Below are 25,956 nucleotides of genomic sequence, written 5' to 3' on the forward strand. Positions count from 1 at the left end.
TATGTTCACATTAAACAAGAGTCAAATGCTGTTACGGCCTCTGAGAGGTCCACTTCAGGTTCGATATGAAATAATAAAAAAAAATATTTCAACACCAACAGTTGAAACTGGGGATACGAATATAGAAAGAAACACTAACACAACAAAGGTTTATTTACAAGCTTACTAACATAAGTAAATGCAGAATGGTATCTCTTATTTACATAAAAAGATAGAATCTTACACTGCATGTACTGGGGGAACAGTGAGGCAATTCAAATACTTGCTATAGTCAATTTGGCAATTCGAAGCGATGGCTTCTCAAAAGGAAAATGGTGATTGCAAACGTCCTCTTGACTCAGTATTGCAGAAACTAGTCTACTTGTAAGGCAGGAACTCCCCAAAACCTCTAGCAGGACCTTTTCTTCTCTGAAGTCTGCTCGACATCGAGATAACACGGACGTCCACTCCTGAAGACGACTAGACCAGTATCCAACCAAGTCTTCTTCTGATCCTTCGTCGGTCCCTTTCTCTCTTATCTCTCACGGATGATCTCTGCTGCTGCTGATCTCTCACTGATAATCTGATCTATGGCTCTTAATGAGGATACCTCTCTGTGACTAACTGGTGTCTCTCTTATACGATCTCAGCTTTCTCTTCGTCCGTCGTATTTATGCGGCACTCTGGGGGCGGAGCCTACGGCGAACGTCACAGGCTCCCGAGATTACTAGAAATTTTTAGATGAATCTAGACGAGGTATTGCATCAGAAATCGCGGCGTTTCTCCAGACACATTGGCGCATGTTGTGCTCCACAACACGCCCGATAATTCCAGAACAATCGCGAAAACAGGCACCTCCAACACGGGCGCGAAAGCCTCCTTGCTGCCGAACTTCTCGAAAATGTATTTTCCTTTCCTTTAACTTCCTTTGCTATGAAGCAATTACCATCACACACCCCCCCAAAAGAGAAAAAAAAATTAATTCAACTGATTTTCTTTTTTTTCTAAAGAGAAGCAAGAATTAAACAGCGGGGAAACAATTCTGCATAAAGCTTTAATCCAGTCAAACACTCACGCTTCTCCACTCACACACTCACTCGTGCGATAACAGAAAACAGTTATTAGGCCACTCATTCTGAGATATCTCTAGAGAGGCTATCAGCTAATACATTATCCTTCTCTCCTACTTTTTCCGTTTTCTGAACTATGCTCAAAACTTTGAAAGACCAAGACACCTCTTGTGTCTTTCTCAAAACTAATTTCTCTTTCTGGGACACAATTACCAAGGGCACGGGCGGCGGCCAAGGTACGGGGCGGGGCGTTCCTTATAATTCTGAAGCAAATTTACATTTACTGACTTTGCTCTACTCTTACCCACATTAATTCTATGATATATATTTCCCCTATGGACTTTCTCTTGAGACTAGTACTAAAACTTTATCTCTTACACACAAACTTCTCTTGTTTGCTCTAAGATCAAGTTTCCCTTTAATTTCCCCTTGACTTCCTCTCGCATTTTCTTTCGCTAAGTGCCAAGCACTTCCGTTCTCCTCCGCTAGCTGCCAAACATCTCTTAGATTGTTTTTATAAAACTCAAGATTAGTTATGCAATCATCTCTACCCTTACTTCTAGGCAAAGTTCCGAACATATTTATAAATACATTCTCAAAAGATTCGCCTACCGAAGGAATATTACACCACGGAACGCTGGTAATTACTTGATTCAATTTCCCGGCAATTTGATATTCATGACAGCTTAAAACATACCTCTTTACATCATTTTTCATTTTAGGCTAAAAGTACGCCCTACTAATACACTTGAAAGTTTTATTTACTCCCAAATGCCCTTGCTCATCGTGTGCTAACTTTAAAACTAGTTCACGAAGCTTCCTAGGAACTACTAATTGTTCTGTGACTTCCCCTTTACTACCTGACTTCGGTCGAACATGACGCCCAAACAAAAAGTTTCCTTACACATATCATCGAGATCATCATCCAGCTCACATTAAAAAATTTGGTTTAGTGTCTCATCCTCTCTCTGCAACTTGACTAGCTCATCCTTATCCAAATTGTTAGAGCCTAATTCATCACCGTAACTAGGACTAGATACTGGTACATTTACTACGTTACTATCGACAGCTACGCCTTCCGTTTGGCTATCACTGTCAACATCGATAGAGTCCGGTCTCTCAGCCACACTCATGCCAAGATCAACCTCGCCACCTCTATCACACTCGTTCTAATCCACGAACTTACTCACGTTCGAATCCACGAACTTACACTCGTTCGAATCCACGAACTCACACTCGTTCAAATCCAAGAACTTACTCACATTCGAATCCACGAACTTACTTTCGTTCGAATCCACGAACTCACTCTCGTTCGAATCCACGAACAAATTATGACCGTAGTCTATGTCTGTATCTAAACCCAACCTAGTTACTACCATTTCAGGCACTGGAATATTCCTCACAACAGGATTCACATTCTTGGATAAAGCTAAGTCATTACCGACAATAATGTCAACGCCTTCGACAGGCAAACTGTCCACAACTGCAAGTTTTACTTCTCCTGACATTACCTGATTTTCTAAATTCAACTCCAACAAAGGACAAAGAACACAAGTGTTAGGAAATCCACCTAACATGACTTTCTCTTCCATATTGATTTCTGCCCTGTTCGGCACACACTCACTTCTAATCAGTGAGACAGCAGCTCCTGTGTCTCGAAGCAAGACCACTTCTCTCGAATCTACTCCTCCAAGAGAGGAAGCTACGCCTTCCGACAGAAATTCACCAAAAATTTTCCTAGTTCTCTCATCACATCATTCCTACTTGACGAAAGGTTAACTAGAGATACTGGTTTCTTACCGTCCTTCCTTTCTACTGCACAATTTCTCGCTAAATGCCCTTTCCCATTACATCGGAAACAAGTTAATTCTGAGCCACTAGATGCCACTTTACTCTTACAAACCTTAGACGAATGACCAGGTTTCCCGCATGTATAACAGGAATAGTCACTTTTACTCGCATTGCTATTACTAGGACAGAAACCTTTACTGTTTTGTATTCTACCAGACGAAGGATCATTTCGTTTCTTACTAACACTCAAATTATGAGTTAGACTATATTCGTCAGCTAACCTAGTTGCTCCTGCAAAAGATACTTCTCGCCTATCCTCTATATAAAGCTTAATCTCAGGGGATACGTTATCTTTGAAGTTTTCTAACACCACTAAGTTCTTCAAACTATCAAAATCATCAACTTTAGTAGAAGTTAACCAATCAAAAAACAGCCTTTCTAACTTCTTACCGTATTCTACATACGTGGTATTTTCATCCTTTCTCAAATTTCAAAATTTATTACGGTATGCCTCTGGTACTAACCTATATGCGCAAAGAACAGTTTCTTTCACAATATCGTAATTATCACATTCCTCCTTAGACATGCAACTATACACAGTCAAAACTGACTGCAAATATAAAGTCCACGTTTCTTTAGGAGAACCTGCTCGTTCCATTAACTTCTCAAAACACATGAAATATGTCGTAACATCTTCCTCATCAAACTTTGGTACTAATTTTAGCACTGCACTCATACCTAACCTATCAGCTCCGTTTTCGTTTTCGCCTGTCTGACTGTTACGAGTACTTTCCCTTAACCGAACAATTTCCAACTCAAGCATATGTTCTTTCTCTCTCTCTTCCTGCTGCGTTACCAACATTTCTCTCTCTTGCTGCATTTTCATTGCTTCTCTCGGTTGCTGCACTTCCCTCTCAGCCGCTCTTTCCTCTCTCTCATACTTTTCTCTTTCTTTCTTCTCAACATACTCACGGAGATCATTCCCCTCTAGACCTAGTAGCTTACCTGAATCAAACTCTTTCACCATCTCACTCATTCTGATTCTTTCTATATTTTCCCTGTTTCAAACTGTTATGGTGTTGATAGCCTAAGCAAGGTCGCCACAATGTTATGGCCTCTGAGAGAGGTCCACTTCAGGTTCGATATGAAATAATAAAAAAAATATTTCAACACCAACAGTTGAAAATGGGGATTCGAATATAGAAAGAAACACTAACACAACAAAGGTTTATTTACAAGCTTACTAACATAAGTAAATGCAGAATGGTATCTCTTATTTACATAAAGAGATAGAATCTTACACTGCATGTACTGGGGGAACAGTGAGGCAATTCAAATACTTGCTAGTCAATTTGGCAATTCGAAGCGATGGCTTCTCAAAAGGAAAACGGTGATTGCAAACGTCCTCTTGACTCAGTATTGCAGAAACTAGTCTACTTGTAAGGCAGGAACTCCCCAAAACCTCTAGCAGGACCTTTTCTTCTCTGAAGTCTGCTCGACGTCGAGATAACACGGACGTCCACTCCTGAAGACGACTAGACTAGTATCCAACCAAGTCTTCTTCTGATCCTTCGTCGGTCCCTTTCTCTCTTATCTCTCACGGATGATCTCTGCTGCTGCTGATCTCTCACTGATAATCTGATCTGTGGCTCTTACTGAGGATATCTCGCTGTGACTAACTGGTGTCTCTCTTATACGATCTCTGCTTTCTCCTCTTCGTCCGTCGTATTTATGCGGCACTCTGGGGGCGGAGACTACAGCGAAAGTCACAGGCTCCCGAGATTACTAGAAATTCTTAGCTGAATCTAGACGAGGTACTGCATCAGAAATCACGGCATTTCTCCCGACACATTGGCGCGTGTTGCGCTCAACAACATGCCCGATAATTCCAGAACAACCGCGAAAACAGGCGCTTCCAACACGGGCGCGAAAGCCTCCTTGCTGCCGAACTTCTCGAAAATGTATTTTCCTTTCCTTTAACTTCCTTTGCTATGAAGCAATTACCATCACAAATGCCTACTAGAGATTGAGGTCCTTGTGATGGCAAGACAGAAGTTTCTCATCAGTAGTTGAATCTCAACCAAGGAGAAACAGTACTACTTAGTGAACGGCTAAGGTGAATGTGGACCTGAGTCTTCACAGTTGGATAGTAGTGAACTCGCATGATTCTCATCACTGACACCAACCCGTTAGATAGAAGTGAACTCTCATGATTCTGATCAATGACACCAACCCGTGAAGAAGACTCTAATCCCTTGTGTTTTACATGACTGAGAAAGTTATTCCGCTATTTAATTGCTGCTTGGCGAGAAAATTGGTGCTTGCAATGAAGGCGGAGAGTCTTTCAGTAATGAAAACACTGGGATTGTACTACCTGAGAACCGCTTCTTGTTGGTTGGATCAGGGAGATATTTTCAGAGTGAACCAAGGATAATTGAACACCTTACAAATTAGAAAACGTATTTCAGTAATTGAACACCTTACAAATTAGAAAATGTATTTCAGTAATTGAACACCTTACAAATTAGAAAATGTATTTCAAAAGACAAAACTCAAATTGTTGGAAGAAAATCACTCCGCATCATCACAGCGGCCGATGGGGCAGATGCAATGGAACAGGAGATTAGACTTCTGATATACCGTGGGGTAAACAGAAAGTTGACAATGAGTCTAATGAAATATATCAGTCTGAAAATTCTCGCAACGGTAAATGTTGAGCACGAGACATGGCCCTTATGCGAGTATTCCAAGACAACCAAAGACCTAAGTCTATGATTGTCAGGCAGATTCGAATTGGTAGTTAATCCTCTATGGAAGAGAAACTACAAAGACAAACATAATCTTGGAGTGTAGACTATTCTGCCGCTCGCTACACTGAGTTGCCTGGTAGTGCATTCCATGTTCAGCTAAAATCATCAAGCACAAAAAAAGATACACTCGAGCATCTGCATTTTAACCGAAATGGGAGGGAAAGAAACCCTCTTGTTCAGTGATAAAAGCAGATGTTGTGGTGTTGTTCGCAAACAATACCACTATAGTCATCTCAAAATCAAAACTGAAAACTCTTTGGAGGCCCTAAAGGCTGTCCTAAGTTTCTGGTTAATTAAGAGAAGGTACAGTAAGGCCTCGATAATCACAGGGGATAGGCCCCAGAACCCCCCGTGATAAGTAAATACCCGTGTTATCCTGGTACTCCCCCTCAAAAATTGCTCAAAACTGCCTACTTTAATAGTTAACCCACCCAACACCACTATTCCCATGTTTATAACCGCCTACTTTATTCAAACACCAAATATGTCTTCAACTATCACCTTAAATTAAATTCAAGACAGTTTCAAAGTTATTATACAACATTAGCCTTAAAAATATTGTACTATATGTACCTACTGTACATATGTAGCCTACTAGCCTATGGATTACAGCTAGACCCTTAGAAGTCCCGTGATGAGACTTCTTAGGGGGCAGAAAACCTTCTCCTTCTACGGGAAAGAGCCTTAGGAGTCGAAGGGGTGGAGACTGATGAAAATATGATCTCGAAGAGGAGGATGACAAACACTTGACGAGCCCTCTTCCTCTTTGATTCCTCCAAATTCTGTGAGACTTCTACCATCAGGAATAGTTAAATATCACAGGGCAGCGGAGAAAGCTTTGTCCAGAGACGTAACTCCAAAGTAGTATTGGTAAATGAATATGATCACCAGCAGGGGATCAGTACACACTCAAGGATCAGTATCACAACATGCCATGAGTCACAGGTACAAATCTAAGGTTAGGATAACCAATACGAAGAGCTATCCAACCAATACTGCTGTAAACACAATCATCACTATTAGTCTGTAAAATAAAGAAAAAATGATTTAAAGCAATAAGGATACCCCTCTTGCATCCAAGGGCACCGCCCTCCGAAGTGAGAGGAGATACCCCAAACACCAACACCACAAGCCCCCCTCTTCTACCTTTGTCCGATAGTAAGTGAAAGGATGAAGGAGAAGAGAAATTACCAGAAAAAAACAAAGGACAAACCTCGGTAATTCCCAAAGCATAAGCGTAAATTTCCGATGAAGACATTTCTTGTTACAGAATCAATGTCACTCACATTAAATACATGTCTCATCCTCATGTTAAATGTATATCTCGTCCTCACGTTAAAGGGCGAAAGTATGTAAATAATAAAGATGTTGGCATACCTTTGCCGCTAACTCTTAACACAAAGTAGAAAGGCGGCTATAAAGGCTATCACAAAACGTGGGTTTGCATATTAATTGAATTGGTTGAATTTAATATCAAACACTGTATATATACATATTTATTTGATAAAAAAAATAAAATAAAAAAGAAAGATCCCACCGGGAAAATGATCAATGGTCAGTCAGCAAGAGCTCACAAACACATCTTCATCGGAAGACGGCTGAAGGCAAAGTGGAGTGTTTACATCCGGGCAGGCTAGCCTACCCGCCTGCCACACGGTAGTTACTGCCTAACCACCTTGTTCAAGAATTTAACGGCCGTAATTCCAGCTACGCCGAAAGTAATTCCTTATGCAAAGGACCGAGGGTTTGTATATCGTGTAGCTAAAACAAATATTCAAAATAAATAGGAAAGATCCCACCAGGAAATCATTATTAATGACAGGCAGCAAGAGCTCACAAACATACGTCTTCATCGGAAGGTGGCCAAAAGCAAAGTGGAGTGTTTACATCCGAGCAGGCTGCCCTACCCGTCTACCAGAAGCTAGTTACTGCCTAACCCCCTTGTTCAAGAATTTAACGGCCATATTCCAGCCTATGCTGAAAGTAATTCCTTATGTACAGGAATGTAGGTTTGTATATCGTGTAGGAACAATTTCATATACTATCGCACTCTCTTGGCAATTAATTAAATAATATTACTAGAACTTTCAATTGCTGGTCAGATATAGTTCTGAAATAGCTACATGGCCTATCATAGCCAAGCTCTATGAGTCTCAATATGTACTAAATAAGGGATTTTGACAAAGGAAAAATCTATTTCTGGGGGAAAACCTGTGTCGCCCAGTGAAATATCCCTATAGCACTCATTTCTAGGTATAAATAAATCCCCCTCTAGAGGTGCCATTACAACGTCTACCTTCCGCTCGCTACTACTACCTCTGTCAGAAACCCTCATTCCTGAAATATGCACCCAAGCTTGGGCCAGCTAAAGGGTGGGGAAAAGGAAAAAGAGAGGGATGGGTTCACTGGGTGACACAGGTCTTCCCCCAGAAATAGATTTTGCCTTAGTCAAAATTCCTTTTCTGGGCTCGACCTGTCGCCCAGTGAAATAGAAACAGAGAATTAGCCATACAAGCTTGGAAATAAAATGTAAACAAAAATTTATATGAAAGGAAAAATAAAAATTCTTTAAAATTATTGTTTTAATAACAAAGGTAAGAATAACAAATTACAAATGATAAAAAACACCTAATATGACCAAATCCATACTATCACTAGGAAAATGCAACAGGTAATGAACATAAAAACAAACATATTAATGAACTATGTACATGTACAGGAGTGAGTTGATGAGCAATCCAGTCCGGAACAAAAGGCAGGGATTACAAGCGAGCCAGGTAGGTGAGAGCAAGTACCAAAAGATAATTAAAAGCAAAATAATAAAATACAGATTTAGAATTACATAACTAGGCCGTATCAGGGGAGACAATGTTCCCTGCAGCCACTGCCTTATATTTAAGGGCCTCTAGAGTTTTCAGATAGTGGCGTTTAAATACTGTTGGGGATTTCCAACCCATATATTTTTTAAGATCCTCGAAGTTCATATGATGAAAATAATTAACTGAGGTAGCCACTGCCTGGATATCTTGGACATGAGGGACTGAATCCGGATTAGCTTGTTTAATAAAATAAAGAATTTGTTGTCTGATGGCCTTCAAGGAAATGGTTCCACCATTCTCTCTAATAAAAAGAGGACCTGAAGACTTTTTAGAAGTTCTGCCCAGATAAGATTTTAATGTAATAATAGGACATAATGATGGGTCCTGTGGAAGAAGGACATTCTTCCATGGAGACCCCCTGTTTTGTGGGTCTTCATTCTTTGCTAAGAATTTCCGATCTGGAGAGAGCAGAACTTCTCCTGACGGGAGGAAATCAATATGATTTGGTTCTCTAGAGAGAGCCGACAGTTCAGATATTCTAGCGCCTGAGGCCAGACTCATCATAAATAATGTTTTCCTGAGAAGGGTTATATAGGAGCATGATTCGTTATCAGTATCTGAAGTCAACCTGAGTACATCATTTAAAAACCAGAAGACCGTGTGAGGGCGGTCTACTGGTCTCAGACGAAGACATGCTCTAGGGATAGACGAGAAGTACGAATCTGTTAAATCAATATTAAAGACAAACTGAAATATCTTCCTCAAGGCAGATTTAGTCGTAGTAATGGTACTAGCAGCTAGGCCTTTTTTGAACAGAGTTCTAAAAAATGAAATTGTCAGATTCGTAGTCATCTTTTGGACATCTGATTCTTTTAGAATGATGGCTAGCTTCCTTACTGCCAAATCATACTGCCTGAGTGTTGATTCTCTTTTGTCTGACTCCACGAACAGGGTGTTTAGTGGGTCAATACTAGCATCCTTCTGTGCTGCAAACTTCATTAAGTCCATAAAGTTAGGGCATTCAGAATTCTTGAGGAAGCTGACACAGTCTGAGTTTGTACTATTTGAGTCAGTTTTGGGTTGGGAATCCGTCTGGGACGGAGTTTCAACTCTAGTAGAAGAGGAAACCAATTGCTCTTCGGCCAGTTGGGTGCTACCAATGCTATCTGTCCTCTGAAAGATCTGAGTTTGTGTAGAACTTTCAGCAAGAGGTTAATTGGCGGAAATAGGTAAATCTTCTGCCAATTGTTCCAGTCTATGGACATCGCATCTGTGGCGTGAGCCAGAGGATCCAGATTGGGAGCTACATAACACGGAAGTTTGTAATTGGATTCCGTGGCGAACAGGTCTGCCTGAGGCCCTAGGATTTGTTGGCAAATCCAATCGAATGATTTTGTGTCCAAGGACCACTTCGACTCCAGCGAAGTTGTCCTGGACAGTGAGTCCACGATGACATTCCGTACTCCTGCCAGGTGAGTGGCTGACAGGTGCCAATGATGTTTCATTGCCAACAAAAAGATTGCAATCATCCCATGATTTACTTGGCTCAACTTGGAACCTCCTCTGTTTATGCAATAAACTATCACTGCGCTGTCCAAGACTAGTCTGATATGAATGTTCCTGGACGGAGCTAGTCGTTTCAGGGTCAGAAAAATGGCCATTGCCTCTAATACGTTAATGTGGAACTGGTGGAATGTTGTCCACCATGTTCCTTGAACCTTCTTGTACTGAGAGTAGCCCCCCATCCGCTCACAGAGGCGTCCGTGTGGACTATCAGAGACGGCGGGGGAAATTGTAGTGGCACTGATTTGGAAAGACTCCGGACTTCCTTCCATGGGCGGAGTCTTTTCCTTAGTATTTGTGGAATCAAGATTTTGTATCTGAACTTGTTGTTGGCTTTTTTCCGCCATACCCGACTGATATCCTTTTCAGTCTGGCTTTCAACAGAACATCTGTAATTGAAGCAAACTGAAGTGAACCTAAGACTCTCTCTTGGGTACGACGAGAAGCCCGTTTGTTCTTGAGGAATTGTCTTGTAGCTTTCGCTATCCCTCTGCACTTCTTTGGCAGAAGAGATAGTTTGTGTGTGGTTAGGTCCTATTGAATTCCCAACCATTGAAAGCAAGACGCCAGAATGAGACGGGACTTTTCCTTGTTTATCTGGAAACCCAGGTAGTCTAGGAATTTTATTACTTTGGCTGTTGCCTTGCGACATTCCACGTCGTTGGTTGCCCAAATGAGCCAGTCGTCTAGGTAAGCTACTAACATCACCCCCTGAGCTCTTAGTTTCTGCACTACTGTCTCTCCTTGTTTGAAGAATATTCTGGGCGCTATGTTGAGCCTGAATGGCAGGACTCTGAACGAGTAAGCTTGTTTTCCTAGTTTGAAGCCTAGGTATGGAGAGAAGTTTCTTGCTATCGGTACATGATAGTAAGCATCTGTAAGATCGATAGAGGTGGTGACGACCCCACGCGGAAGTAAGGTCCGCACCTGCGAGTCGGTTAGCATGAGGAACTTGTCGCATTGGATGTATGAGTTGAGACGGGACAAGTCCAGAATCACTCTTCGTTTGTCCGAGTCCTTCTTCGGTACACTGAACAAACGTCCTTGAAACTTAAGGTGACTGACTTTCTTTATTGCCTTCTTGTGAAGAAGGTCTTTGGCAGAGTCTAGAAGGTCTGACCTTGGAATCTGATGGAAACTGACTGGTGGAGGAGGCCCTTTTTTCCATCTCCACCACAGACCTTTTGATACAATACTGTGGGCCCACGTACTGAAGGTCCAATGGTCCCGGGAGAGGTGCAGTCTCCCGTCTACCTGCAGACTCATTGACTGGTTGAGGTCTTACTTCCTCTGCCTCCTCTGCCTCTTGAGAGAATTCTAGAGCCAGCTCTCTGCCGGTAAGCACCTCTTGCTCTGCTACTCCTTGCTTGCCTATTATAGCCTCGAAACGCCCCTAGTGTTTCAAAGGAGGCGTTGAAGACTGGGGAAGTCACAAGGGCAGCCGAACTCGAGGGCTGTTGAGTCGGTTGACTCTGCAGCAGAACAAACTGCTGTTGTGGTTGTGCCTTAGATGTCGAAGGCTTACTCATTTGGGAGACAGGAACTGCCTGTACCACTGCTTGAGGCTGAGAGGTCTGGAAAGGCTGATACTTCCTAGGCCTCTTCCTACTTTTGGCTTGTGGTCCAGGGGTCTCGAACTTCCTTTTGAAGGGAAGTCCCCAGCAGACACAAAGGTTCTGGTTAGCCCTAGCCGCCTCGCTGAGGACGCTGTTAACCACATCCTCAGGAAAGAGGTTGGCCCCCCAGATCGATGCCTTTACGAGCTTGTTAGGCTCATGCCTGATGGAGGCATTAGCAAAGACATGCTTCCTGCAGGCTCGTCTAGCCACTATGAAATCATACAAGTCCGATTGATAAGCCTGCAGCAGCGACTTCGTCAGGACCTGGAATAGAGGCTCCTCTGCAAAGACAGAAGCTGTCAACACTGCAGTGGTGACTGAGTTAATTGACCTGCTCAGCCTACATCTTGCTTCAAATTCTGCCTTTATCATGGTATCCGGAATTCTAGGCAAACGTTCACTGAATTGTGTGGAGGCCCACTTCGGGTCGAGTTTGCCCACTGTGAACGTTGCCGCAGTGCCAACCCAACACTCCAGATCTCCGGGAAAGAGCAAAGAGGTAGCCTCCGTCTCTTTTAGCTGAAGCATGGGTTTATCCTCCATTCAGGCTTGCAGTGTCAATTCTGTGATCTTCGATGAGCAAGGTGTCGGGATGTTATCCGGCGCTACGAACATGGTATAGCAACCTTTGTGAGGTGTCAACTTGGTGTTGACGCACTCCCATTCCGTAAGGGTGCGAACCCATGCCGACTGAGACTGATCTCTAGGGTAGTTCACTGTCTCTTTCGGGACCTTGTCTACCCTGAACAACGCTTCCTCGGCTAGCCTAGCGTAGCCCGGGAAGGGGAATTGTAGGCCCGGCGGGAAGAACTCATACTCTTCCACAGGCCGGGTTCCGCAACCCTCAATTGTAAGCCTGCCCTCTGAAAATGGAGCATGTAGAGCCAACCGCCATGGGTTGCTATTCTCAAATGGTGGGAGCTTGGATGCATCCGGCACCACAAAGGACTGCAGTGTGCTTCTGGACTGGATAAATCCGGCCACCAATTCCTCCTGGGTTTGCAATCTTTGGGCCAGAGACAGGATGGACTGTCCGGATGTCTCTAGACCCGAGGCGAGTTGAGTGGACATCGAATGAAGTCTCGAGTCCACTACTTTGCTCATCTTCTGCATGAGAAGAGTGGCGAAAGCCTCCTGGTCGAAGCCAGACTCCGTCGGTCTGGCTTTAGAAATCTTAGCTCTCGACCCCTTGGGTGGGGGAGTAGCTTTGGCCAAGGAAGTCTTAGCTCTCGACCCCTTGGGTGGGGGAGTAGCTTTGGCCAAGGAAGTCGAAGGCTTGGCTGGTCTAACCACCTTCGGCAGAGATTTCATCTTCAAGGTTTTCACCTTGGGGATTACTGAGCCCGACCTATTCCCAAAGGTCGTGGACTTCCCAGAGAAGCCCTGAAAAGAAGAAGAAGAAGAAGTAGTTGGGCTGAAGGGGAGAATGTTAGCCCAACGATTACCTGCCTCACTTACCTCCCTACCTTCCTCCTGGTCCTCGATGGCCATGGGCTCTCGATGCAGGCTGATGGCCGCCACCTCCTCCTTCTTATCATCACACAAGCCCTCATAGTCCTCCGGAGGGGCTTGGGTCTCTTGGCGGATCCACTCTATAATGGGAGCCGCTACTGCTGCCGATACCTTAGCGTTTGGGTAGAGGAGGAAACACATCTCCTCCGACAGCACGTAGGGTTGGCCGGATCCAACGTTCCACCCAAACCCCCCTACCCAGGCTTTAAGGGTCGTCAGCAAGGAGGCCTTGAGCATCAGATCAACCTGTAAGAGATAATCAAATCAGGTTCCCCAGTGTCGGGGACTTTTCCACGTTATCTAGTTTGACTTATGCCCAATCGATGTGTAACATAGAATTCAGAGTAACAATGAGGCGAGGATGCTACCTACCGACTCATCTGTCATGTTCTTAACGAGGCCATAACACACCACACAGGCTTCTGGGTGCCAGACCAAGAGTCCCTACAGTTGGATGGCGCAGCTGGCATGAGACCGGCAGACTTCATGCCCATACGTCTTATGAAGAACGGCTGGACACCCCACCTCCTGGCAGCGAACCATCTGTAAGTTGGAAAGATGCACGAGTATCGTCAAATAATGCCGCTGGAGTTATTTCCGGCGGTATGTGTACACTTAAACTAGTTACTTAACTAGCTAAAGGTAACATCAACTATAATCTTCAACTTCTTATTAATAAAGCTCTGGATGTCTCTGCCTGCTCCGAAATTCATACTCTGGGTATCGCCAAAGCTATAACCGGCGGAGTTGGTCTGATACGAGCAGAACAGGGAAACAAGGCAAAGCCTAAGCCTGAGTCTGATCGCACCGGAGTAGAGTAGTAATTCCCAACCAATTGGAAGCTCATTCTCTACGCCTAGTTCCGCCCCCACCAGAGTGGGCAGCAGCGATAACATAGAATACGGAAAACAGAGCGGAGGGAACAAAGGTACGTCGGTGTATACATCCTGGCGCATGTGATGGTAGACCACACTTCGCCGGAATAAACACAGGCCTGGAGACATACCAACAGAAGCTACATAATAAATTTTCTTAACATTGAGCTCTGAATGTCTCCGCCTGCCCCAGAATCCATAATCTCGTTATTACAATAACTATAACCGGCGGGGTTGGCCTGATACGAGCAGAACAGGGAAAATAGGTAAAACCTAAGCCTGAAGCGCATTCTCTAAGCCTAGTTCCGCCCCCACCGGAGTGGGCAGCAGCGATAACATAGAATACGGAAAACAGAGCGGCGTGAACAACGGTACGTAGAACTCCGGTGTATACATCCTGGCGCATGTGATGGTAGACCACACTTCACCGGAATAAACACAGGCCCGGAGACATACCAACAGAAGCTACATACTAAATTTTCTTAACATTGAGCTCTGAATGTCTCCACCTGCCCCGAAATCCATAATCTCGTTATTACAATACCTATAACCGGCGGGGTTGGCCTGATATGAGCAGAACAGGAAAAATAGGTAAAACCTAAGCCTGAATCTGATCGCACCGGAGAAGAGTAGCAGTTCCAAGTCAATTAGAAACACATCTCTACGCCTAGTTCCGCCCCCACTGGAGTGGGGAAGCCGTGATAAAACTAGAGAAGTACGGAAAACAAGGCAGCGGAACAGCGGTACGTAAACTCCGGCGTATAGCCTCCTGGCGGGTGTGATGGTAGACCACACCTCGCCGGAATAAACACAGGCCCTGAGACATACCAACAGAGATTACATAATCTACTAATCCCCCAATCTCCTCCGACTAATCCCCAGGACTGTGCTCTATGCTCTAGCAGCTGTTCGTCGGTAGGATTACTTGGGCAGCGAGCTAGCAAAGCAGGGCCGGAACGAGTCCGGGACGGGGGAGGGGAGGAGGGTGTCTGGGGGAGAGTGGAAGAGTCGTGATCGCCTGGCCACAGCAACCGATCAGTGAATACCACTTCTCGAGAAGCCGTTAACTAGCCTACTACTAAAGGGGGCAGAAGACGGTAGGCCAACTGACACCCTAAAGGGAGCAATGGCCCAGGCTACACTCAACAAAATTAATTCATAAAATAATTGATGAGGAATTATTGGAAGTCCTGACGAAAAAGGGGAGAGAAAACTGCACCCAACTAAGATCCCAGCCTAACCCTCCGAAATCGGTACAGATCTGGTAAGGTAGGCTAAGATGGCTCCTATAAGGACATCACGAAGAGGACACCTAGAACCTAACTCGACCCTCCAAAATCGAATCTACCGATCTGGTCAGGTAAGATAGGCCTAGGCCCTACATACGTAACAAGAGAGGAACTCTCTAGTTCTGGGCCACCCTCCAAGCAAACATATCTGCCTGGTCGGGTTGGCGGTACTAGGAGCCACTAAGGGTGGTGGGACATACTCAACCCGCCTAGCCCACCCTCCAAAACCTAGCCTAGGTCTGGTCAGATAGGCTAGGGTAAGTCATCGTGATGAACTCCCAACCTCATCAAATATATCAATACAAATTTATAATCAAAAACTAAACTAGAAACATACATGCATGAGCACCGCAGCTCCTGAATGACTGATGATAACGAAAAAGGCCCTATAATAGGCTAATAACGTAAGGATCAAACCTTTATAAACAAGGCTCTCAGTATTCATCAGGAGCGAGACAGTAAAATATACGAAAACAGTAGCCTATACAGTGAGCTGCTAAACGGTGAACAAAATTACACAGCGAAATAAAATTCTCATATAACCGCGCACGCGGCCAACCATGCATCCAAAATGGCTGACTCAGAAGAGGCGTCATGCTCGGCTCCCATGAACAAGTCTTGAAATAAGGGCAAAATATTGGATGCATCGTTGCCCCATCGTGCTCAAAAACCAATAAATAGAATACTCAACTTAGATGAAGAAGCTTCTTGGTGAAGAGAAGACATGATGCTTCGCAAAAACACTTCCTGGAAACAGCGAAAACGGTGCGTGCAGACACAAAGAGTGCTAATTCAGGAATGAGGGTTCTTGGCAGAGGTAGTAGTAGTGAGTGGAAGGTAGACGTTGTAACGGCACCTCTCTAGAGGGGGATTTTGAGAGAGGAGACATCTAATTGGCAAAGCATCTGTGATAGTAGTTTCCACTTGCCCGTGCTATACCGACACCCCATTGAGGGTGAGCGAGCTGGAGGTAGTAACTCTGGCATTCCATATGGCTTTTTTTCTCTCTGGTATATTTAGCATTTATTTATACCTAGAAATGAGTGCTATAGGGACATTTCACTGGGCAACTCAGGTCGAGCCCAGAAATACAAAATCACAAGCAGATAAATAAACAAATAAATAAATAGGTATTCCAACACTGAATAATCACAAAAGAAGATACACATTAGCAAGAGGCCTGGATATATTTATAGGTGATTTTCTCCTGTAAATTGTTCACTACTGTTAAATTCAGGACTACTATTGGGAAATTTTAATCTTTAACACTATTGTACACAACTAAACAGGTATTCTAACACTAGTATAATAGCATTGATTACAATAATAATTTACAATTTTTCTCAAAGAACTACAGATCATATTGAAAAACAACCAGTCTCAATATACTATCCACAAGAAGCGAAATACAACATACCATAAGCAAATCAATTTGACAACGCCCTTCTGTGTTGATACTTTTGTTTTCACGTCTTCCCATCTGTTTGCTTTGCAGAACGGAATCTTTAATAACAGACCTGAAGAAAAATACTTGTAAATAAAACAATAATTTACCTCAATGGAAAGACCCTAAAATAATGACTAAACAAAAACTATTAGCCTTACAAAAAATATTAGAAAAAAAAGGGATTGCCACAAATTTTATCTTATGAAAAAGACCATTCAATAATATTTTGACATACATAAAGTATATTTTACTTTAGAAAAATTATAATAAAAAAAAATGGCTGCTACTCAATGCCTGTAATATAATACGTACAGTTTAACATACCTTATACTTTTTACTCTTCCCAAAAAAGGAAAAGTCTCTGATTTTAAATGATTTGCCCGATTGAGTAAATACGGCAAATCAAAATTGTTTATGTTGTATCCTGTAATGATGTCAGGATCTACAAGTCGCAAGAATCTTGCCCAGCTCTGAAACAATGTTCAAATAAAAAACAAGAGATAAATGTACAGCAATTCCAAAAAATAAACAATAGTTTGTAATCTACATGGAAATTATATGTTGCAATTTGGCTAAAACCACATTTCATATTTACACTTTCTACAATTACATAGGTAAATTCTATGTTTAACACATTATATAAATATTCAATACTATCCTAAGGACACTGCTTAATACTGCACCCTTCTGAAGAGATGAAAAAATCATACTGTGCTACTAACAGAAATTAAACTATAAGGAAATGTCAACAGTGCATGGACACTCAAGGAATCTTTTACATAAAACTATTTGAGTACATATACCACATTTCATCATGGGAAAAAATTATAATTTCAAATTACCTCCAACATTTTTTTCTCATCATCAAAAGACTGAACTTTGGACCCAACAATTGGAGCACAATCTTTGAGAGTGAATATTGTACGTATGAAGGGGTCAGTCTCTCCTTGGCGGACAACCATGTTTCCAATCTGAATAACTGGGTCCTTCTCAGGTTCAGGAAATACACCTGCAAATATTTTTTCACAATGAATCAATGCATTTTAATCAATATCAGTTACTTAACTCTTGACCTGAGGGACTTTTCTTTTCTGCAAGAAAGTAGGTCAAAATAAGACAACCTCTAGATGAGACGAGGTAAAAATTTTGGCAAATTTTCATTAATTTTTCTTATATCTGTAGTATAGGATGACTGCTACATTACAAAACTGTGGGTATAAGTTGGCATTTGGTTACTGTATATACATTAATCACATCTTGATGACCTAATTTTGAAACTACTGTTAAGGAGGTTGCATCATACTCAATATAGAATTAGCATGTAATATTCACATATTAGTATTGTAAGATAAAATACAAACATAACAAATATGCAATTTCCATGAGTCTTTTAAAAAGTTATGCTTTACTTCAATGCATCCAATAACATTGCATGTACAGTATTCTCAAATTACTGTTTTATTAAACATAAACATCGCGATGTGCCACTTGCATAGTTTATGTTTTCATGACCATGGACAACAATGCCATTCTGAAATTTTTGTTTAGACATCAATTTTCATTTAAAGATAACTATGAGAGGAACGTTTCGTTCCATCTGCCATACGCTGTAAAACAACAGTTAAAATGTGTTCTTTCATGCACAGTAGTTTTCATTAAAATATTTTTCTCTCCAATTTTATTTACGGTCTAGTTTGATGGCACAACAAAGTTTAGAGGAATTTCATCCATGCTACCAATGCATGATAATTTATAGTCATTAGAAGCTTGAACTTAGTTTTCTCAGCTTCAGCTACATTTTGCAGCTTAAATTTAGAGTATATTTCCTTGGTGAGCTTTTCTCCATACTAAATAAGGGTATATGTACTACAGTACTATCAGTTCTATTCTACCTTATGTCATTTTAAAAATAAAAACAGTAATTATTTACTATCGTACAACGGTTGATATACAAGCAGAACAGCTGGTGTTATCCAATTCGGTTATTCAAAGCAAAACAGCTGTTCTTCCTTCGGTTGCTTATGACTATACGCATTTATGCAACGAGTATACTAGTGCTCCTAACGATACTTTTATCATTCACTTCAACTTATGTAAGTAGAAGATGGGATAAAGAGATGGAGGCAAAGAGGTTAGTCTAATGTACAATAATTATGTACAATCGGCAAGAAAAGTGAGAATACAGATTTCATTAGCTTTTATTCATCGAATTTCCCATTTGTTTTTACTGAGAAGACAATCTCGCTACATTTACTCTACAATATGCAAATAAAATGCAAATTATATAAGTTAAAACTGCAATACAAAACCGTTCAGATGGAGTTGTTCATAGATACAGTTCAGATGGATTTGTTCATAGAGATCTGGGAGATGATTCGTTCATAGAGATCTGGAAGATAGTGTGTGAATTTGTGATTGTAGTACTACGTATCACGACAACAATATTTACTTGTTTTCCTTCATGAATGGGAATATTATTGCATCATCGTAAGTGGCGTCTGTAATTATTTTAATTTCTACAAATTTGTTTGTATTCCAAAGCATTTAAAGTTAGCCGACATAAATGGCAGTCAATGTTGTGACAGCTTGGGTAGGTTGAGCAAATCTAGTTAAATCAGCAAGAGCTTTTTCTATGATATGAGGAGGGGTCTGAGAACTTTGAGTGGGAAAGCACAAGTCACTGGATACAGGCTTATGTAATGGCTTTCACAATTGATTACAGTGGTACCTCGACATACGAAAGGCTCAACTTACGAAAAACTCGAGATACGAAAGCAAAAACGAAGATTTTTTTGCTCTACATACGAAAATTGTTCAAGATACGAAAGGTTGTTGCTGTAAAGTCCCAAGATTCGCCGGACCACCGATAACAATTTTAAAACTCGCGCACCGCCAACTTAGACGACTCACCACCATCCTCCCAAGCTACCATTGGTTCCTGGTGCTAGTCACCGCCATAAGATCCTTCTCTCTCATTGGTCAGCATCATTCCCATGATCCCATCATGCATCGTACGTAGCGGCATGCTTTTTTGGCCACTTGGCGGCATCATTGGTATCGTAAGCATGCGTAATTTGTTCACTCTATACGATTTCGTTTATTAACGTAAATTCACTAGTGATTTCATTGTGGTATTACCTTATCGTGTAGTGTGAGAACTTTACTTCATACGTATACGTATTACATAACTTAACCCTTAAACGCCTAAGGGGTATAATAAAAATCGTCTCCCGTATGCCTAGGGGATCTTGGAGTGAGCGCCGAAGCGGAAAATTTTTTTTTTTTTTTTTTAAATCACAGCGCACTTAGTTTTCAAGATTAAGAGTTCATTTTTGGCTCCTTTTTTTTTGTCATTGCCTGAAGTTTAGTATGCAACCATCAGAAATGAAAAAAAAATATCATTATCATATATAAATAATGCAATATATGATATCGCGAAAACAAAATTTCATATACAATTGTATTCAAATCGCGCTGTGAGCAAAAAGTTTAAAGCTAACAAGTTAATTTTTTGTTCGTTGTATTGTACACTAAATTGCAATCATTTTGGTATTTAACACATTGCAAAACGATCAAAGCAACACAGAGAAAATATTATCACAAAATAATGCATGAATTCGTAACACTCGAATGTAAAAAATTCACCATAAATCTAAATATTGTGCTAGAGACTTCCAATTTGTTTCAAAATGAAGATAAATGATTGAATATTACTATACTGTAAGAGTTTTAGCTTACAATTGCAGTTTTCGACCATTTCGGATGAGTTAAAGTTGACCGAATGTCGATTTTTTTTATATGTATACGTATTTTTTTATATGCAAATATTTCAAAAATGAGAAAAGCTACAACCTTCAATTATTTTTTGTTGTAGTATTCTAAGTGAAATTGTGCGCATTTTCATACATAAAACTCTATGAAACGGAGCAAATATTCCGAGAATGAGACATAAGCATTTCTGAGATTTGCGGCAGAGAATCCGCGCGTGGAGGGAAGGAATGTTTTTTTTTTTTTAAATTCACCATAAATCTAAATATTGTGCTAGAGGCTTCGAATTTATTTCAAAATGAAGATAAATGACTGAATATTACTAGACTGTAAGAGTTTTAGCTTACAATTGCGTTTTTTGACCATTTCGGTAGAGTCAAAGTTGACCGAATGTGGTTTTTTTCTAATTATCTTGATTTATCTGCAAATATTTCAAAAATGAGAAAAGCTACAACCTTCAATTATTTATTGTTGTACTCTAAAAGAAATTGCGCAAATTTTATATAAAACTTTATGTGACGGCTAATTTAAAATGGTGCAAACATTACGACAATCGCACGTATGATTTTTTCGGAAGAGTTACCACGCGGACGTAAGGAAAATGTTTTTTTTTTTTCCCATAAATTCACCATAAATCGAAATATTGTGCTAGAGACTTCCAATTTGTTGCAAAATGAAGGTAAATGATTGAATATTACTAGAATATAAGAGTTTTAGCTTACAATTCCGTTTTTCGACCATTTCGGTAGGGTCAAAGTTGACCGAAGGTTGAAATTTTGGCACTTATCGTTATTTATATGAAAATATTTCAAAACTGAAAAAAGCTACAACAATGGGTTGTTTTTAGTTGTATTGTGCATGAAATTGCGCATATTTTCATATATAAAACTTTATGTAACGGCTAATTTAAAATGGTGTAAACATTACGACAATCGCACATATGATTTTTTCAGAAGAGTTACCGCGTGGATGTAAGGAAAATGTTTTTTTTCATAAATTCACCATAAATCAAAATATTGTGCTAGAGACTTCCAATTTGTTACAAATTGAAGGTAAATGATTGAATATTACTAAAATGTAAGAGTTTTAGCTTACAATTGCATTTTTCGACCATTTCGGTAGTCAAAGCTGACCGAATGTTGAAATTTTGGCACTTATCATTTATATGAAAATATTTCAAAACTGATAAAAGCTACAATCATGAGTATTTTTTAGTTGTATTCTACATGAAAATGCGCACATTTTCATATATAATACTCCATGTAATGGCTAGTTTAAAATGGTGCAAAAATTATGTCAAAGTGACAAAATAATTTCCGAGATGTGTCACTGATACTTTTTAGTGCGATATGAAAGAAATTTGCGCTTGCGTGCCTGCGTAACGATTGTAAACAAAACAACACCTTGATCCATGAACTCCCAGCAACTCCCAAGGCGCGTGATTCAAAAGTTTTTGGCTGGTAGGCCTATAAGTATTTTTCCGCGAATTTTTCGAAAAACTTTACTATGTCGATGTAAATTACGTCCGGTCGGCACCCAAAAGACAATTTATCTCGACGTAAAATACGTCCAATAGGCGTTTAAGGGTTAATTACATACAGTATATACGTAGTCATGGGTCCCAAGAAAGTTGAAGTAGGAAAGAAGAGGATGCTTTCTTTGGAGACAAAAATGGAGATAATAAAAAAGTATGAAGCTGGCATGCGATTGAGTGTGATCACCAAGGAATACGGCCGAAATCCGTCGACGATAAGCACCATTCTTAAGCAGAAGGATGCCATCAAAGCAGCTACACCTTCCAAGGGCGTGACTATTTTGTCTAGCAAGAGGAGCCACGTGCACGATGAGATGGAAAGGCTGCTTCTTGTCTGGATAAAAGACAAAGAAATTGCTGGTGATACGATAACTGAGACGGCAATCTGCCACAAGGCCAGCGCTACTTTTGGCGATTTGATTCCCCAGGCCGAAGACGACGGAGGAGAAGGGACATCGACGCCAACCCCAGAGTTCAAAGCTTCTCATGGGTGGTTAGAAAAATTCCGTAAACGGACTGGCATCCATTTGGTGGTGCGGCATGGGGAGGCGGCCAGCTCGGACACAAAAGCGGCCAAAGCCTTTATTAAGACGTTCAACGAGATGACAATCAAGGAAGGCTACAGTTCTCAACAAGTCTTCAACTGTGATGAGACTGGCCTTTTTTGGAAAAAAATGCCTAGTCAGACGTACATCATGGAGGAAGAGGAAAAGCTACCCGGGCATAAGCCTAGGAAAGCCAGGCTTATGCTTGCACTTTGTTCGAACGCCAGAGGGGATTGCAAGGTGAAGCCTCTACTTGTCTATCATTCGGAGACTCCTCGAGCCTTCAAGGCCCACAAAGTGCTTAAGGAGAAGCTTCCAGTGATGTGGAGGGTTAATGCGAAAGCCTGGGTAACGAGACTTTTGTTCACCGAGTGGGTAAATCTGTGTTTCGGCCCGACAGTGAAGAAATTCTTGGAAGAGAAGCTCCTTCCTCTGAAATGTCTGCTGTTGTTGGACAATGACCCTGCTCGCCCTCCTGGCCTCGAGGAAGATATCCTAGCGGAGTATTTGTTTATCAAGGTTCTTTATCTTTCTCCTAACACCACCCCTCTCCTCCAGCCCATGGACCAGCAAGTGATATTGAACTTCAAGAAGCTGTATATGAAACATCTTTTCAAGAGATGTTTCGACATCACCTATACCACAAACCTCACCATGCGTGAATTTTGGAAGGAGCATTTCGATGTTGTGATATGCATCCAACTCATCGATCAAGCTTGGCAGGAGGTTTCGAGGCGAACCTTGAATTCTTCGTGGAGGAAACTCTGGCCTGATGCCATATCCGCCCGAGACTTCGAGGGATTCAACGTGGGCGAAGCTGGTGCTCCAGATTCAGGAACAGTTGACGATCCTGAAACTGTTTTGCAACCAGATCTTGACGAGATCATTGCACTTGGCAAGTCCATGGGGCTGGTCGTCGACGAGGACGACATCAATGACCTTCTTGAGGAGCACCAAGAGGAGCTTACGACGGATGACCTGAAGGAGTTGGAGGCCATGCAACATAACGTTGTTCAAGAAGAGTTCTCTAGCAGCGACGAGGAGGAGAGGACGACCCTATGACAATAGCAGAAATTAAGGATTCCCTAGCTGCTTTTCATAAGGTGCAATCATTTGTAGAAAAGACACCCCGAAAAGGCTTACACAGGTTGTATGCTTGTGTAGTTCGATGACGTTTGCCTGAGTCGTTTCAGGAGCATTTTGAAAAGCAGGCAGAACCAATCTTCCCTGGATAGTTATTTTTTAACTATCAATTGGATCTTCATTTTTAACAAAAATGAAGATCCAATTGATACTACGAAAAAACAAAGTTGAAAGTGGTGAAGAAGTTGAAATTTTGATTTAAAAAAAAAAAAAAAAAAAAAAAAAAAATCTTTTTAAGTTTTTATAAAGTTAAGTGTTACAGTTTAGTTAATGTATTTCGTAAAGTTTAGTTTAGGTTTCCTGACATTTTTCAATGTGTTTCATAAAGTTAAGTGTACATATAAGAAGCAGGGTGACCAGATTTTGAAATAAGGGACACCTAAATTGGAGAGGTAGTTGAACAATATATACAGGCGGTCCCCGGGTTACGACGGGTCCGGCTTACAACGTTCCGAGGTTACGACGCTTTTTCTTAAATATTCATTGAAAAATCCGCCCTGGGTTATGACGCTTGTTCCGAGGTTACGACGCTGACGCTTCCGACGCTCCAAGTTTACGACGCTTTTAAAAAACACATACTATGATAAGATAAGAATCCTTTATAGTTTAGCACAGTTTCTCTCTCTCTCTCTCTCTCTCTCTCTCTCTCTCTCTCTCTATACTACAAAGATGTATGTTTTTTAGTATGATAAATAAATGATTTACTATTTTCAAATATTAATATTAATTTATACAGCAATAATATCAATTCATTAAAGAAAATACCATAGTGAATTAGTAAGATTTTAGCTTATATTTAAAAAATTATGGAAGAATGAAGGAAACCCAAGTCTTCAAGTAACTTCCAGTAACCTTTTCTCCAGATTCAGGTACTAAAACTGTCAGATATATCAAGTTCTGTGACAGCCAGGAGGGGGAAAATTTGGGGTGTGACAGCCAGGAGGGGGAAAATTTGGGGTGTGACAGCCAGGAGGGGGAAAATTTGGGGGAAGAGCTGCAGTGTTGCAATCACTGGTCCTGACATCCTCTCTCTCTCTCTCTCATTTACTGAGACTCGAGATTTTTTATGTACTTGTACTATTTGTTTTTAATACTTTCAAATAATAATAATAATAATAATAACTGTAATTACAAAATTCATATGTGATAGTATTTTAAAGAAATACAATACGTACTAATCTATCCATGTCACTTTTAAGGCTCTTTTGCCACACAAGATAATAATGGATCATAGTGTTAACTCCCTCCCTCTCTTTCGCTGGAAGCGTTATAAGTATTTTTTGAGAGAATAGAGAGAGATAAACACACTCTCTCTCTCTCTCTCTCTCTCTCTCTCTCTCTCTCTCTCTTTTACCGAGATGAAAGAATTTTTATGATACTAGCATGTAAAATTTTAAAGAGATGAAAATGACCTTTCCATTTCACTTGTAAGGATAATTCCTCTTTCTTACTGAGATGAGAGAATTATTATGGTAGATGCACGTGTTTATTATATTTTCAAATAATAATAATAATAATAATAATAATAATAATAATAGAAGTAGTAATAATACGATAACTAATTTCAAAAGAAAATTCTTCCCTTTGTTTTTTTGTATCAATTTCCCCACCTCAACTCGAGTGACACTCGAGCTTAACAATGCCATACAATGGTCAACGAATTTAATGGTTTTATGTAATTTCTCTCTCTCTCTCTCTCTCTCTCTCTCTCTCTCTCTCTCTCTCTCTCTTACTGAGATGAGATCATTTTCATGGACGTGTATGTAATAAGTTTATCATTAATATTTTCCAATAATAATACTATAAGTACAAAATTCATATCTGAGTATTTTAAATACAATAATCATTCCATTTCTCTCTTTTAAATACTGTAAGGACAACTCTCTCTCTCTCTCTCTCTCTCTCTCTCTCTCTCTCTCTCTTCTCTCTCTCGTCTCTCTCTCTCTCTCTCTCCACAAGATACTTGTCATACATTTGGTGTTTCTATTTCTTCCTTTTATCTCTCTCCCTCTCAGCAAAAGAATTGATAGACAGACAAACATAATTGCACAGTCCTCTCTTTCTCTCTTCTCTGGAGAAATATATGTATTTATGGGAGGGGGAAAAAGTTGCCTACAGACATTCATTTCAATCTATTGAAACCGTAAGGAGTTATCTCTCTCTCTCTCTCTCTCTCTCTCTCTCTCTCTCTC

General features: G+C 40.9%; 1 protein-coding gene across 1 annotated transcript in view; it reads right to left on the reverse strand.

The window, feature by feature from the left end:
- Window positions 1-25,956, reverse strand: part of LOC135211059 (DNA polymerase delta catalytic subunit-like) — a gene marked incomplete in the record, with an annotated part of 237,143 nt that overhangs the window by 43,132 nt on the left and 168,055 nt on the right. Inside the window, 3 exon segments of the mRNA XM_064244116.1 lie at window positions 16,745-16,844; window positions 17,099-17,244; window positions 17,617-17,783. Coding sequence (XP_064100186.1) covers window positions 16,745-16,844; window positions 17,099-17,244; window positions 17,617-17,783 — 413 coding nt within the window.

The sequence above is a fragment of the Macrobrachium nipponense genome, chromosome 4 (genome assembly GCF_015104395.2).
Source record: "Macrobrachium nipponense isolate FS-2020 chromosome 4, ASM1510439v2, whole genome shotgun sequence".
NCBI classification, from domain to species: Eukaryota; Metazoa; Arthropoda; class Malacostraca; order Decapoda; family Palaemonidae; genus Macrobrachium; species Macrobrachium nipponense.